At 35.6% G+C, this 18,121-nt stretch overlaps 1 protein-coding gene across 2 annotated transcripts in view; it reads right to left on the reverse strand.

The window, feature by feature from the left end:
* Slc25a21 (solute carrier family 25 member 21) overlaps positions 1 to 18,121 on the reverse strand; it is a 464,613-nt gene that overhangs the window by 30,345 nt on the left and 416,147 nt on the right. For both annotated transcript variants that reach the window (XM_063230688.1, NM_001278766.1), the window contains 2 exons: positions 8,868 to 8,927; positions 5,125 to 5,232 (listed from right to left, as the gene is read on the reverse strand). In XM_063230688.1, coding sequence (XP_063086758.1) covers positions 5,125 to 5,232; positions 8,868 to 8,927 — 168 coding nt within the window. The remainder of the gene's footprint in view (positions 1 to 5,124; positions 5,233 to 8,867; positions 8,928 to 18,121) is intronic.

Consider the following 18,121-nt stretch of genomic DNA (forward strand, 5'->3'; position numbering starts at 1 on the left):
GGCTTTGCACAAGTGATAAGAGACTTAGAGTTCTTAGAAATCTATGGATTTAAAAGTGCATCCAGCTAGAAGAGAGAACAGTTCCATAAGATCAACAAAATAGAAACTCATACATTTGGCAAGACTGGACATGTGAACCATCTCCAACAGAGAAAACCTCGGGGAAGCTTAGTCCTAAGCCGAGGAGATTACAAACTAGAACAGCTCTTTGCTTGGGTTTAGTTTGAAGGATGGAGAGAAATTTAGGTCTATCCCGATTTTACCTGAACATGTTTTTACACTCACTGAACCAAATCCGAGCATGACAAAACTGTGATTACTCTGCTCCCCGCAGAAGATCAAGCATATTTAAATTAGAGACTGGTTTTCTTTATTCATTGTGAACGTTAAGATGCTGGCCAAAGTTTTCTGGTATTGGAATTGGAGGAAGTGTGGCAGGGATTATAGTCTTTGACTAATATAGTGATAATTTAAAAAGTGTAGGCAAAACAAGCACACTTATTGAAATATTTTATATATAAGTTGGATGTGAGAGCAGTTTCAGGAACCCAAGTAACCACAACTTCCTTGTAATTTTTGGAATAGTTTATGGTTAAAGTGGGTATGAAGGCACAGTTTGTGGGTAACATACTTCGGATTGGCTACAGGATTAACCTAGGCCAAGAGAAGACAGCCAGGGTAGCTGGAACAGTGCAGTACCTGCCATGCTTGAGAAGTGGGTTGCAAAGTGCACTTGAAGCTCCAGGACTACAGTTCCCATCACTCCACTGCCAAGAACATAAGAGGAGGAGCTTCTGCCCTCAGCCTGTGCTGCACTTGAACCTCAGCTACCAATGCCCAGGTTAGGGCCTCATACTTCACAGGGCTCCATTCTGTCCTCTGCCAGTGACATCTTCGCCACAAGACCAAAGGGACATCCTCCCCCATCCCACACCTCCTTCTAGACAATATTCTACGTAGCCAGACTGTGGTTGTCCTTTGTTTCATCTTTATCACTGTACTATTGCCTAGTAAACGTTAAGTGTAAGAGAAAACGTTATTGACTACTGATTTCTTAGGCTGTCTTCCACTGCACAGCTCTTCTCAGCTGTAGCAACTTCTTGAGAAATTTCATGTTTAAAAGACCATATTGACTCACCACTTCAGGATAAAGAAATAGGAAAATTCAAATGAACCTATGTTGGACTCCATGGTGGCTCATAATAGGGAAGTTGAACTTAGAGATACTGGGTAGCAGATGCAATTAGTGTGCCACCACAACTGGTAGCTGAAGTCTACTGAAAAGGATGAGGATGAGCTTAGTTCACAGCTTTCTGCACGAAGTAGCTAAGAAGGCTTTATCAAGAGTCCATATGACTCAAAAATTGAAAACCCCACTATATAGAAATGCCTGGCTAAGGAAGATGGACTGATCACCACTTATTACCAAAGAGAGGGACCTACAGGTACCTCGTTCAAGACCACGCTCTTAGAAAGTGGAAATGGTGGACTACATGATGGCAACTTGGGTGTGTTTCTCCCCAAACCCTGCGCCCATATTGCTTGCTCAACTGCCTTCCTGCTCTAGGTAGCTTGGATTATATGTGTTCTTTAATAAGTTTTTTTAGAAGGACTAAACTTTGTCAAAGATTACAGAGCAGAAACAAAAATAGTGTTCCTAATAGGATAAATGAAATAATGAAACCTGAATTAGGAAAGCTCTAGCCCCAAGATGGATCAGGAGGTCATCCTCACTCAATTGGCTGAAAATGGTTTCCCCAGAGATGGTGCACAAACTAGCAGAGGCGTTAAAAGCATTTCTACAGATTATATACCTTATACTGTTCTGTTCTTTCTAAATTTTGTACAGTGAGAAGATATTACTTTTTAAAGTAAATGTTCACAGGCAATACACAAATATGTTTTATGTTAAAACACTCAAATTATATAAAGCTCTTCTGTTACCTCTCCCAGTCCCTTTCCAATCTTCTCTCTAGTGGTAACCTGAGCTAGGAGTCCCTAGGCCTTCTCTGTCTTATATGGAAGTCACTATACAATGTGGTTACTACTTAAAATAATCTAGTTGAGACGTGATGTGCTATAAGCATTAAATACATATAAAATTTTTAGTATGGAAAAACCATAGTTTTTGTATTGATTACATGTGGAAATGAAAATCAAGGAGACAGTTACAGATCAGTGGTTGTCAGGGATCCAGGTGGTAGGATGAGAGACATGAATATGTACAGCACAGAGGCTTTTTGGCCAGCGAAATTGTTCTGTATGATAGTTTAGTGGTGAATTCATGTCATAAATTGTCCAAGCCTATATACATAAAGCATCAAGAAGGAAGCCCAGTATAAACTACGGATGTTTGGTGATAATGACATGCCAATGTAAGTTCATCAGCCGTATCAAATATACTGCAAATGTACATCTGGCAGGGGATGCTGATAATTAGGAAAGTAGTGTGTATGCAGGGGAAAGGCTTTTATGAGAAATTTCTGTATTTTTTCCAATTTTGTTGTGAATCTAAACTTGTTCTAAAAGATAAAGCCTCAAAGAAAGAATATTTTAAATATTTTGAGTTAATTAAAATCTTATTAAATGACTTGACCTGTTTTTTAACCTAGCTGCTATGTGGGCATGGTGGTACACATCTGTAATTCCAGCATGTGGGAGGCTGAGGCAGGATTGCTGATACTTTGAGGCCAGTCTAGGCTACATAGTGAGTTCAAGGCCAGCCTGAATTACAAAGCAAGACCTTGTCTGAAAATACTCATAAATAATCACATAAATAAGCCTACCTACTAGAAAATGTTATTCATATTGTTTCTATTGAACCAGCTCTGCTCTAGAATCTGGATAATGTTTTGTGCACTTACGCAATATGTATATACAGAAATATATTATATTATAAATATGTATATACAGAAATATATTATTTTTGTTGTCTAGCATAAATATACATTTCTTTGATAGCTGAATAAAAACATTATAAAAAGAAAATATAATCTTTAAATGCAATGGCCATTAAATTAATGACATGTTTCCCTTCCTCTTCCATGATTTCTCTTTTTTGTATTTGTCAACCTACAAAGTCTTAGAGTGAAGGAAACAATTACTTTGGTCATACAAAGACTGAAGCAAGTTCACCTACTATCTGAACTAAATCACACAGCTATAGATTAATAAAAAGGAATCCTCTTTTGGATAAAAACAAGTACTAGTTAACGGAGGAAGTCTTCAGCATTAACAGGACCTGGACAAAAGGCATAAGAAACAGCTGAAAAAATGACCATTATTAGATCCAAATTTTCTATTCTCATCATAGTATCTCTTTTTCAGACTTTTTTTTGCAATAAGCTAGGCTCTGACTTATTGCAGATATATTAAAATATTTTATAGTGCATCTAATAGATTTTTATTATATAGTATATGACAACATCCAGTTTAATTGATTCTGCAAAAGAAATGATCCCAAACAAGCTCCTTTTATTCCCCACTTAAAAATGTCTTGAAGCCTATAGATAGTTTATCCAGACTGCACTTGTGTAAATGAACCACAAGCCTATACACATGCAACACTTTTTTGTGTTGGACTGACATGCTATGTGTAATATTCCAGCCGGATGCGAGCACATGCAACATTAACAGTGCTTACTTGGACTCAGCATAGAACCTCCTTGGGGGCAAAGGAAAGAAAAAGTACATTAGGCATGCAAAACTCCATTTTCATTGTTGTGAGGTTTTGTTGGTGCTCTGACCTACTTGTGTCCTAGACAAAAACCTGCAACTGAAAGCCTTATTCCTTTGCCATTCATTGCCGAATTTCCCAATGAGTAAAAAGACATACTGGATGCAACAACATTTTCTCCCAGCTGGTAATTCTCCAAATAGTAAACCAAATATTCCTTGGACAGATTCTATGGAAACTATTTGAAATGCTCCATCTTGATAGGACATTTGAAACATAATTTTTCCTCCCCTGCCTTCCTCCCATCTCACATCATGTTTTTAAAGAAAGAACAGAGACTAGAACATCAACAAATATTAGAGGTACACTGAAGTTCTTCAACCTCCTCTGAAGTTGGAAAAACATCTTGAAACTTAAAAAAAACTCCCTGAATTAGGATTGATTTCATCTGAAAAGATACTATCTGCTGTGGCAACCCTACCCTGCCCCAACTTCCCCCCATCCCAGGTCTTGGCAGCTACAGGTGAGCAAGACCCCTCCTACCCCATACCCCTGCCCAAGAAGCTGTCAGGAAGCTCTCAAGCAATATTAGCAAACAGGAAGTGGGGAGAGGGTGAGGGGGTCTCCACCCATGAGCAGCTGCTTAAATAGTTGGCGGGGGCACTTTTCTACAGAAAAATGCAGGTGAGGAGAGACTCTAAATCGATTTATACCACATGCTATCCATTGAGCAATTAAGTTGAAATGCTAAGAAAGGACCTCGAATGCCAACTTTTTGTTTTGTTCCTACCTTGTGCTTGGCATCCAGAAGAATAAAATAATAGCAGTTGGACTTGGCAGTTTAAAGGGAATTATTAGGCAACTGGAAGGAAGTGAAGGCAGCATAGACCAAGGGAAGCTGTCTACATGGAACATCGTGTACCAGTGATTAAATGTCAAGGTCCATCATCGTCCACACGGTGATGTCCTCACAGGATTAGTAACGTGCTCGTTCTGATTTAACGAAAAGACAACTTTGACAGATTATCAGAATCTTTTGGGGAGGTTATGGGTGGAGTAGGGAAAGGAGTGAGGTAATTTTAAAAAACTGCCTTCATTTTTAAAAAGCACAGTAATATTATCACCTTAGTGATTTTGCTACAGTCTATTCTAGAGCAATGTGAAAGAGAGGTTTTCCAAAAGCCATCAAAACATTTCTAAATATGTCACTGTATTTTACATTAGAACTCTAAAATAAAAATGTATAAAGGTGTGTTTGTCCATAAGATCTTAATGTATTTTTGTTAACACTTTCCTCATAGGAGATAGTTGACTTTTGTAAAGCTATTTTCAATAGTGATTTACTATGTCCTTAATAACTGGATAGTGGCTGAGTTTATAATTTTATTTGTATATTTAAGAAACATTTTTTACATTCCCTTACCAGTAGGAAAATGCCAAATGGTTACCTTTATGAATGTGTTCCGATTGGCTTGCAAGCCAACTTTTACCACCTCAAAAGGGTTAACCACGATGGCTTCTGTTAGTCCAGATCCCAATCCAGCAATGGCAAATGTCTACAAAAATTAAATCAATCAATACTTTAAAACAAGTGATCATGCATACTGGGTTAAGCATCTTATTCATTACACTGGGCAGAGAATGTTATGATCAGAACAGAGAAACCTACATAAGTGTACCACACACCATTACTAAACAGCTTCAGTTCTTGATTAGATACTGACAGTTCACAAAGAATTACAGAAATAATAAATAAATAAATAATAAATAAATAATAAATAAACCACATCCTAACAACTTCAAAATGAAATGTCAAAGCCCTACCAGCAATGACTTTTCCTTTAACAAAAGACAAGATTATTTTATTAATTTAAGGTGGATTATAAAACATCTGCACATACAATCATTAAAAGTTGACATTGTAAAAGGAAAGTTCCATTTCAAAGCATTTCTTTAAATGCATTTATTGAGCATATAAAGAAATTCAAGGAACAGAATCACAAATATATTTTTAAAAAGTTCACTTTCAGGTAGTAAAATCAGTATAACTGGACATATTCAAAGTATAGTCATATTCCTAGAGTCACTATTCTAGACTTTTAGCAAACAAATATTAATTTTTATTCATTCTTTATTTGTTTAAAGGAATATAATCGACCTACTTCTAGACCTAAATGCTGAAGAACAAAAAGTGAGATAAGAAATGGTTACGGTGTCCTGGAGAGCTCAACTGAAATCTAAAAGATTTATCAAAAGATGATTTTATATCTGTTTCTTATTAATTATCAGTTAAGAATTTCAGCAAAAGGGAAGAATAATTTTATGGAATTGTCTTTTCAGTAGAATGTTTGAGACTTTGCCAGAAAATCTGTACCTAAAATAACCATGACAATGAGAGAGACAGAGACAGAGATAAAGACAGACAGAGACAGAGACAGAGACAGAGACAGAGACAGAGAAAGAAATGAGATATAAAACAAAATGAAGCAAAGTCTTCAGCCTCAAAACAGATGCTGGAAAAAAGTAGTTCTTTGCTGCTGAAGATCTAATTCCAGGAGAAGAGGTTCTACTATATACAAGGAGAAGAACAAAACCTATAAAGACAAAAGAACAGACAGCTCTTGGTAAGAGTCTCTAATATCTTCAAAACAGGAGATGAAAACAGAGCAGGAAGGAAGGAGTGCTATATAATCTTAAGGATCACCTAGGGTGGAACAAAGGGAGGATCTAGATCTGGGAGGGGTGGGTTTAGGTCCTAGTTCTGCCACTTCCTGGCTTTCTCATCAGAGCTGCCATAGACACTAGTGTGTGCACGGACAAACACGCACAAGGGTGTGTGGACCGAAACCTACCCTGCACCCAGCTTGACAAACCAGAGCCCTGCAGAGCATCAGTCAGGAGAAAGGGGCACCTTCTCATAATTCCCTTGCTGGGCTGTGTATGAATCACTGAACGTTTTATAAACCAGAGTTTTATCATCTGTAAAATAGAAATAATATCTGATTTTTGTACCTCTGAATTTTTACAAGGGTCAAAATAATGTAGGCAAGCTCTGTGAAAGTGATTTTGAACACTATTTTTCTTGTTGCACACAGAAAGAGAGGAACAGAGGAACAATGTGTATAGATTCTAGCAGAGAACGAATAACGATGTGTTTTCCTTTTAACCCACTTCATTACAATTTTAAGCACAATTTGTAGAGGGTAATTAATCAGATATTTTATTCATTTATCTCAGACTTCCATCATGGAAGCCAAAAGCAGAAAAAAAAAAATCCCAGATCCCAAACTGTTCTGACTGCGAAAGCTAAAATCCAGATGTTCAGGTTTTTATTACTTACTATATGCAATCTTCCAAGTAATCCACTTTTTGTTTTTCTATAAAGCTCGGCTACATATGCTGTCAGAACTAGTGTTCAGCAGTCCCGTGTCAAAAGAATTGATCCACTATCAGCAGATCATATTACTTAGGCTGTTGCAGACATGCTTTACTGTTGGATTTCCAGTCTCCTAAGCTTTTCATGTGAACACCAGGGTATATTTAATGACTAAGTATAAAAAACGAGTTCAAGAAAAGAGGAGGACTGTATACAGTTTGCACGCATTTGGTTATAGTAGCTAGAGTGGCAAAATGCTTTTCTGTTTCAGCTCTCAGGAGTCAAAAGACCTGCAACCCCTCTCTCACATGGTACCAATGTTCAACACAAGAACAGCCAGGTGGCCCTCTGGACACCATATTTTATTGTCTCCCACTAGGAAGTTTTTAATCTTCCTTTTTCTGAGATGTTTCCAAAGTTAAGGATGATATTAAAGGAAGATATCAGGGAATTAAAATCAAAGCCTCAACATAATTGTGAGATTCACAGTAGAACAGAGTTCTTTTCTAAGACAGTTCTGCCTCATAGACACCTTGTTTATGCAGGAAGCTGGGAAGGAGATCTCTTTATCATAACAGAAAGTGATAGCAGCAGGTTTCTTAACAGGATCTTTTCTAGTATGCATGGTTTTCAAAATAATGGGTACTTTTGGGACCATCTACTTGGCAGAGTAAATATTCTGAAATGAATGTTTACAAGCAAAGTACTAATGGCCGCAATGGTTCAACTTACAAGTTTTTGACTTTATGGTGATGCTGAATTAATGCACATTTCATACTTTGACTTTTGAATTTTTGTCTTTTCCCAGATTAGCTACATGTAACACTGCTCCCATCATTATGCCAGGAAGATAAACAACGGATACTCTACTGTCGCTAAGGTATGACGATTGGTAAGACCCATGTGTTAACTGCGTGTTTGACTTACTGTATTTTCAATATATGGTGGGTTTGTCAGATAAAACTCCATTGTAAATAGGGGAACAATAAAAAGTTGAAGCTCAGAACATTGCCTCACTATGAGTTTTAAGGTACATTTCAGGGGGGAAATGAAGATTTTCCCAAAAGTAGGAACTTGCTAATTGAAGCAAGAATGCACTTTAAATTGTTTTCTTTAACAGGCTTGCAAGAAGAGACTGATACATTTGCTTGCTCTCTGAGGTGCTTGATGCACACACCTTTGGCCAATAATTTGACTCACTTTCCAAAAAAGCAGTAAAGTCAACAAAGACAGGAGAGGCATAGGGAAGTGTCCAAATCATCAAGTGAACTTCGTGTAATATCTGAGCAATGCCATTGTAAGAACACTGTTCTCCCTAGCTGAGTTGTTTACAATCATTCCTATAAAAGGCCCTTCAGTCTGTGCCTTACCACAGAGTGATTTTATCCCAGGTGACTTAAAGTCTTTATTTACTAAGGCTTGAGCAACACAGCTGGAAAAGTGACCTGTTGGGAAATACTCTCAAGCATACTGACTTTTGCATAAATAGATATAGGCAGTGTATATGTAAACATATGCATGTTTTGCTTTTAAGTGAATCTTTGATAAATGTATTCTTTATTTCATGTTCTTGATTATATCTCATATAGGACTTTCCAGACATATTGTTATTATCATAAATTCATCACCGGGAGCTATAAAATAGCCAAATTGTGAGTTATTAGGAAGATGGCTTTCAACAAGTAGCTGAACATTGAATAACTCAAATTCATATTTTAGTAGCTGAGTTTTGGGAGTCAAAAGGGTTTTTGTTTCTAGATTTTGCTTTATGAAATAACACACACACACTTAAGTATAATAAATATTCTCACTTACCAATCCTGGTGACAGTGACACATATCCTAGCAATTTCTTGTACTGTTCAAAGGTGAAAAACTGTGAAACAAAACCAAACCCAGAGATTTATAGCAATTTCTTGCAGCAAACTCTTTAATTGACAGAGATTTCTTTACTAAACCATGTATTAACCAGCATTTTAAAAAATGATAAACCATCTAACATTGTTATAAACCCTGTCTTGGGTAGTTGCCTTTGGATCTTATTTTAACATTCACATTTTTCAAATTCAGTTATAATAACCTACAGAAGAGCTGATGGAATCCTTTATAGCAGTAAATGAACCATACAACTTCCATTTACCATGACCATTTTCAGTTTCCCCAGACATCAATAGACTTCTTTTTTATGGCAATGATTCAAAATTGTAGGCACACAGACCTAAAATCTTTGGTCTTCTATGTTTTCCCTATGAACAGCTTTTCCAGAAAATGCCCAATTTTCTTACACACTTGTAAAAGACATTCATTTCTCAGTTTTAACTTGCATTTATATTGCTGTGTCTACTAACTGTTGCATGGAATTTAAACACTCAATGACTTGAAGGTGCCATAATAAACTAGGGAAAGACCCAGAGAGGTTATCTAGTCCATGCCTTTCTTTAAAGTAAGATTGTCCTTGATCTAAATCAAGAGAGCACTGCTTACTCCTTTCTTTAAAATCTGATGATGACCGAGATAACAAAGATACCATTAATTCCATCAGGAGATGTTCTCATCGTTGGTATATTTTTGCAATACACAGCAATTACATTCATCTTGGGGATTAGGTACATATACATATTGCCTCTGGATCATTTTTACCTCTGTCCCCCACTCTCCATTACTCTTCACCAGATCCCCTTCCCATCTCTACAATGTCTATCTCCCTGCTTTCTTACCAATTTTTATTTTATTTTGCTCAAGTTTTTCATATTTTGCGTTTCTTATATAGATGAAACCATGCAATATTTATTCACTTCTATTTTATTTCACTTAGCATTATAGACTTAAAATCCATCCATTTTTCTACAAATGACCCCAATTTATACTTTAAGGCTGAGTAGTACTCCATTATATACCATATTTATATATGATCTCTCTCTCTCTCTCTCTCTCTCTCTCTATATATATATATATATATATATATATATATTCCTTATCCATGGGTATATAGGCCACTTCCATAATTTAACTACTGTGAATTGTGCATATATATATATATATATATATATATATATATATATCACTATAGAAAAATGACTTTAACTGTTTAGGGGAAGATACCCAGAAAAAGAAATGCTGGGCCAATTGGAATTTCTATTTTTAGTTTTTTTAGGGTTCTCTACACTGATTTCCATAGTAGTTGTGCTAGTTTACATTCTCACTAACAATACAGAAGGGTTACTTTTTCCTCTTAGCATTGCTAACATTTTTTTTGAGTTGATAATGATAGTCGTTCTTATTGGTGTAAGATGGGATAGAGAAATCAGAAGCCAGCCACTGGAACTTTCTGAAATAAAAGCAGCAAAAGTGAAAAAACAAATGGAAGAGGCTACAGAAAAAAAAAACTAACGTGCAAAAAGAAATAACGATCAAAATGAACGACACTAGGGGTCTGGAATTTAGTTCAGTGGCACAAGTGCCTGCCTGGTAAGCATGTACAAACAGAAGTCCAGGAGATTAAAAACTCCATTGAAAGTATATATAACAGACATGAAGGTGAAGATGGAATATCATATCTAGAAGACAGGATGGTGGCTAGCAACCATAAAAAGAAAAATACTTTAAAAATAGCAAGAGACTATGAAAAATCAATCCAACAGCTACAAAATGAGGCAAAGAAGAACAATTTAAGATTGATTGCAGTCAGTGACAAAGCCAGAAACTGCAGAAGATATAAAAAGAAAACCCTCTTCATGGAAATAATGGCAAAAAACTTCCCAAACATGGATAAAGAATTTGACAGTCAAATAAATGAAGCATATACAACTTCAAATAGCCATGACCAAAATAAAACTACATCAATACATATAATAGTCAAAGTTCTGGAAATGCAGCACAAGATCAGAATATTTTATAAGTGGCTAGAGAAAGGAAACAAATCATCTATGATGGCAAATCCATCAGAATCATCACAGACTTCTCAACACAAGCCCTCAAACCAAGGAGATCTTGGAGTGAGGTATTTCAAGTCCTAAAAGAAAACATTTTTTAGCCCAGACTGATTTACCATGCAAAATTATCTTTCAAAATCAACAGAAAAATAAGATACTTCCATGATGACTAACAACTGAACTTTATTACTCCCAAACCAGCTCTATAGAATGTTCTGAAAGACATATTAGAATGAGATAGTGAAGACCACAAACACATGAACACCAGTAGAAAGAAGTCACCAAGCAGGGCAAACAATTAAACAGAGGAGAGTGACTAGTAACCGATAACAGAAACATAACATGAAAAAGATAAATACATATCAGTTATAACCATAATGTAAATGGTCTTGAATCATCAATGAAAAGAAAGAGATTTCACAGTGGATCAAGACTCAACAATATGCTGCATGGAAGAAACACATTTAACTAAAAAATAAATTCATAGACAAAAGTCAAAGGATAAACAACAATTTTCCATGCCACAGGAACACACAAAAAAGCAGAAGCAACTAATCTATCTGAAGACCATGTAAACTTTAGGACAAAACTGATCAAAAGAGACCAAGAAGGTCACTACATATTTGTTAAGGGAAAACTTCAAGAGGAAGAGATAATAGTCATAAATATATATGCACCAAACACTGGTACACTGAATTACATAAAACAAATATCAACAGACAAAAAAAAAACAAATAAGCACTAACACAACTGTACTGGGGGACCTCAATACTCCACTCTCACAAATAGATAGATCAAGTAGACAGAAAAATCAACAAAGAAGTATCAGAATTATACCAAGTCTGTGATCAAATGGACCTGGAAGATGTGTACAGAACATCAGAATACACATTCTTCTCAGCTGCACGTGGGATGTTCTCCAAACCAGACAACATATTAGCTCACAAAACATGTTTTAGTAAGTGTAGAGGAATTGAAATCATCCCATGCATATCATCTGACCATAGTACAATGAAACTGGAAATCAATACCAAAAGAAACTATAAAAACTACATAAATACCTGGAACTTTAACAACAGTCTTCTGGAAAACCAATGGGTCACAGAGGAAATTAAAGATAAAATTAAATAGTATACACAATTAAATGATATTGCCAATATAATCTACTGGAACTTATGTAACACTATGAAAGTAGTCTGATGGGGAAATTTATAACAATGAACTCTCACATCGAGAAAACAGGACAAGCTCAAATAAACAACTTACTGTTGAACTTCAAACTTCTAGAAAAAATAACAAATCAAACCACAAGCTCATTTGAGGGAGGAACTTACAAAGTTCAGAATAGAAATGAATGTAATCCAGACTAAGAAAATAATATAAAGAATCAATAAATTGCAACGTTGGTTCTTTGAAAGAATAAATAAAATTGACAAACAATTAACTAATCTTATCACAAAGAGGAAAGAAAAAACACAAATTCAAGCAATTAGGCATCAAAAGAGGAAAATCAAAGCAGAGACCCTACAGAAATCCTGATCATCAATACCTAATACTATGAGAACTTATATTCTAATAAACAGAAAACACAGAAGAAATGGACAGATTTTTAGACATAATAAATTGCTACTACTATGAAACTTATATTCTAATAAATAGAAAATACAGAAGAAATGTACAGATTCCTAGACATAATCAAATTGCTAAAACTAAATCAAAAAGATACAAAAATTCTAAGTAACCCAATATCAGTCAATAAAATTGAAAATATAATATAAAATTTACCAACAAGGAAAATGCCATGCCATGATGGATTCACTGTTAAATTTCACAAGACATTTAAAGAAGAGTTAATGCCAATAATGCTGAAACTCTTTGAGGAAACTGAGAGGGAAGCAATACTTCCAAAACCATTCCTAGTAGCAAGTATTATTCCTGATTCCAAAAGAATAGAAAAACCAAACCAAAAAAGAAAACTATGGACCAATATCTTTAATGAACATAGATAGAAAAGTTTTCAATAAGATGCTAGCAAACAGAACGCAGCAAGCCACCAAGAAGATTATAACACCATGACCAAGTAGCATTCATACCAGGGATTCAGGGAAGGTTCAGTATATGCAAATCAATATATGCAATACACCATATGAACAAAACCAAAGACAAAAATCACGTGATCATATCAGTTGAAGCAGAAAAAGCATTTGACAAAGCCCAACACTCATTTATGATAAAAACTCTATAGAAAATCAGAATAGGTGGCAGAGTAATTAGACAAGAGAGATAAATAAAAGGAATTAAGGATAGGAAAACAAGAAGTTAAATTATCTTCATGTGTGGGTGAAGTAGTCCATATAGAAGACCTCAAAAACTTCGCCAAAATGCCTGTAGACTTAATAACCAAATTCAGTAGTGTAGCTGGATATAATGTCAGTGCTCAAATATCAATAGCATTCCTGGACACAAAAAACAAACTCAGAGAAAGAGAGAGAGAGAGAGAGAGAGAGAGAGAGAGAGAGAGAGAGAGAGAGAGATCAAGGAAGCCACACATTTTATGATGGATAACAATCAACAAACTGAAATACTTAGGAATCAATCTAACAGAGGAAGTAAAAGATCTATACTTTGAAAATTATAGTACTCTGAAAAAGGAGATTGAAGAGGACATCAGAAAATGGAAAGATATCCCTTGCTCATGGATAGGAAGAAACAACATAGCAAAAATGATCCTACTCCTAAAACTGTTACCTAGATTTAATGCAATTTCAATCAAATACCATTAGTATACTTTAAAGAATTAGAGAACATATTCCTAAAATTCATTTGGAACCAGAAGAGACCTAGAATAACAAAAAAGCAATTCTGGGAAACAAAGGCAAGGCAGGAGGTATCACAATCCCTGATCTGAAATTATACAACAAAGCTACTGTGATAAAATCAGCATGGTTTTGGAAAAAAAAAACAGGCATGAGGATCAGTAAAACAGAACAATAGATGCAGAAACAACTCCAAACATACTCAGCATCCTTATCTTTGACAAAGGAGTCAAATATGTTCACGGGAAAAAGTCTTTTTAATAAATGGTGCTAGAAAAACTGACTTATCACATTTCAGATTAAAACTAGTTCTATGCCTATCACTATGCACTAAAATTAAAGTCAAAATGGATCAAAGATCTAAATATTGAAACAGAAACACTAAATTTACTGGAAAAGAAAAGAAGAAGAAGAAATCTTGAAGGCACAAACTTCATGAGCAAAACCCAACCTGTATGAGAAATACTACAAAGAATCAAGAAATGGGATCTCACCTTATTTAAAAAAAAAAAAAAACTTCTGCACAACAACAGAAATGACCAACAGAGTGAAAAGCAATCCACAGTGTGGGAAAAAATTAGAGCCAGCTACCCTGGAGATGTTATACGGTCTTTATATCTAGAACATATAAAAAATTGAAAAAAATCATGTCTCCAAAATTCAAACATCTAATCCAGAAATGGGCATCTGAGATGAATACACACATCTCAGATGAAGAAACACAAATGGAAAATAATTACATGAGAAAATGTACAACATCACTGGTCATAGGAGAGATGCAAATTAAAACAACACAGATTCTATCTCAGTGGCTCCAGTAACATCAAGAACTCAACCAACAACAAATGCAGGCAGGGCTATGGGGGAAAAGAACATTTCTCCATTTTTGGTGAGGGTGTAGACTGGTGCAATCACTATGAAAATCAGCATGGATAGTCCTTTAAAAAGTAGCAATAGAGGTTCTATTTGATCTAGTTATTCTCCTTATGGGTATTTTCTCAGAAGACTTAAAAGCATCATGCCACAGTGATATATGTGCACACATGTCTATAGCAACATAATTCCTACTAGCTATCTTGGAAACAACCCAATGCCCATCAAAAGAGGAATAGATTTTTATATAATGGAGTACTACTCAGTTACAAAGAAGGATAAACTTGAGACATTTATATTAAATGAATACAACTTGAGAGTATACTCCTAAGTGAAATAAATCAGACCCACCTGTGTAAATATTGTATTTTTTCACTAGTGTGAGAGACTGAACAAGTAAATAAGGTCCAAAATATATAGTAGATAATGTGAATTGTGAAGAAACTGTTCAAAAGAAAAGAAACACTGGGATGAATCTCATTTCTTTTCCATAGGAAAGGAAAGAAGGAAAAAGAAAAAACATACATATATACACACAAGATAGTTAAGATAGTTTTACAGCTAGTTTCTCTTAGTTCATTGAAAAGAAAGGTTTGAGCTAATGTTTGGACAGTAATTCTAGTCTATATCTTGTACTCTGAATAACTAACATGAAGATGACAATATGAAATATATTAATTATTGTTACTATCCTACTAACTTTTTGAAACTGTTTTATTTTTATTTTTTCTTTCTCTTTACAATTAAAAAAATCTACATTTTGTATTGTATACCTAGCATGTTTAAGGTTTAGAAAACTATGCTAGAATTACATTCTTAAAAAACTAATGGTTAGTATTATAATTCCTCTCCATATAATGCTATCCCTTTATGACTTTCATGGTATTTCTTAATAATTTCTCAGTCACAGATTTAGTTAATGCAGAAATTGAGAAGAGTGACCTGTCATATAAGATATGAGGTTATAATCTAAGGATAGAATTTGGAGCATTAACATGAAATTACTTCCAAAATCATGCAATTTTTAATCCATCCATATTCAATCAACAATTTAGGAACATTGACTACAGATCACTTATGCTGTATCTTACCTAAATGTGTATCTAGAAATTGATTATATGGCTGGATTTAATGGACAAGTGTGGGAAGGCAGGGAACAGGGCTACACTTTGCTTGGTTGACGCAGTTCTCTGATTCTCCTTTAATCTGTGCCCAGTAACCAATCTGAGGATCATCGTGATGTCCCAGATTCTCTGTTCTGGGATGCGGTTTGGCTGTTTGACAAGTAGAGTTTAAGGAGTGCTCAGTCCAGGGTTAGCTTTTTTCCACCCCTGAAGGAAAACTTTCTGAGCACTCCTCAAGATGCCTGTTGAGTTTCGAGGTTTTCCAGGCTGGCCAGCAGGTATTAGGTAACTATTTTCAGCCCTTCGCGACTGCCAGGCACAGTTCCTTTGCTCCTCTTGGGTGGTTCTTTCCCAGGCCTTGTTTGAGCTCACCGGTCAGTAGCCCGCCAAATACCTGAGGGGTCTCTGCAGATCTCAGGTGTCCGCTCCACGCAGCCTGCTCTGCCCTGCTACTCGGTCCTGTGAGCTCAGCTGCCTTGGTGTCCCCGGCCTCTCAGCCCCTTCTTTCTCTAGGGAGTCCACTGTGCTCTGCCTCTACTTCCCTTCTCTGTCAGGCCTGGAAACATTCTCAAGGGAGTAAATTACGTGGCTTATCTCATTTGTTTCTCATCTCTCAGGAATTACTCTTTCATTTTCTGCTGATTTTCTTTCTGTTTTTTCTTCACACATGTTTCATGTACTCAGCTGAACCACCTACTGTGTATAGACACCTTAAAAGTGTAGATATACAGTAGTGAACAAATAATCTTCATAGTTAAAATCTGTCGTGAGTCTGGGTAGCATAAGGCAGCCCTTTATAACTGGAACACGGCAAAATGGTATTTCTAGACACACGAGGTTCAAGACTAGGCTTTGGAACCTGGCAAATGGTGTATTCCATCTGTGAGGCACAGTCGGTCTCTGTCTTGTCTTTATTTCCCTAACTGTAATACTAATTCTGTCTTGATGTGTGACAGGAGAAGTTTCATCATGTATTTAGCATCCATGAGTCTTATTATTGTAACAATTAATCTTATCTCAAAGAACACAGTACAGAGTTAAAACAGTCTGTTTTGAATTATGCTAACAGTTATAACTGAAGGTCCACACCAACAAATACACAACACACTCATGCACACATACGCACACGGTCTCAGAACTTTTCTCCTGAAGTAAACTTTGATGACAACAAAGCAGTTTATGATGTATGAAATCATCAGAATCAGGTATTGCTTTCCTCACAATCCTAAGATAAATATCTATAAAATGAATGTTTTCATACATTGTGTTGAAAAACTAGCCCTATCCATCTGGCAAAGATACATTTAACTCCAAGTTGCACTTAAAAAAGGCAACACACTTACCATATGTCTCAATAATTTTAAGGTAAAAATCTACTTGAAACAAGATGTCTGGGACTCACACACCATATCCAGTTGCCCAAAAGTTCATCTGTTAACCATTGTTCTGGCAGAGTGTTGCCGTGTGTGTGTGTGTGTGTGTGTGTGTGTGTGTGTGTGTGTGTGCAGACTCAGTTTTGTAAAGTTCAGCTTTTTTTTCCTGCAAAAGATTCTTCAATGTTGATAAACCTTAATCCTCTTATAGTTTAAATTGTCTCCAATATGTAGTATTAAGGAAAAAAATATTCCAGGAAAAACTAATTATAATTTACTTTATTTATACATGTTAAACACTGAACAAATGAATATATTATTCCACGGAGACAAAGTGACTTTCCTTTTGAACAAGAACTCTGTTCTGTTTGTTTACTCAGGCAATCTTTTATCAAGTGAAGCCATTTCATAATTCAATTCAGCCCTTTTGTGTACTGTGGTGAACCTTTTCCAGATTCTCTACAACGACTCAGACCCTTATAATGAAATTTGTACTGAAGTAATAATATAAAAATCACAAAAACTTTCTCAACAAAGAGGGAGAGACTTATAGAGAAAGTATGTTTTAAAGGTTTGCTTTCTGAACACTAGACCTAAACTATATTCTATTAAATTACTATTTGACGTAATGTAAAAAGTTGGTGTTTGTGTATACATGTTGGTTATCTCACCATAATTTTCAGCCCAGACCCTCCTGCCCTTGACTTACTCGGTAAAAGAATTTAAGCTGTTCCCTCTTGCCTTTTAGAAATATTGGGAATATAAATCGAGTAATGTATATGAAAAAAGGCTTTATGTCATTATAACATGACAGAAAGTTGGAAAGGAAGTCGTTGAGTCTGTTATTTTTGTGTAAAGACAAAACCATATTTGGTGCTGTCAGTGTGGAGGGGCGGGGGAGCACTGCCAGTCAGACTCACTGTAATCAGGATTTCTGTTTGAGAACATATGT

The sequence above is a fragment of the Cavia porcellus genome, unplaced genomic scaffold (assembly GCF_034190915.1).
Source record: "Cavia porcellus strain 051 isolate PalLab524CR breed Dunkin Hartley unplaced genomic scaffold, mCavPor4.1 scaffold_1, whole genome shotgun sequence".
Taxonomy (NCBI): domain Eukaryota; kingdom Metazoa; phylum Chordata; class Mammalia; order Rodentia; family Caviidae; genus Cavia; species Cavia porcellus.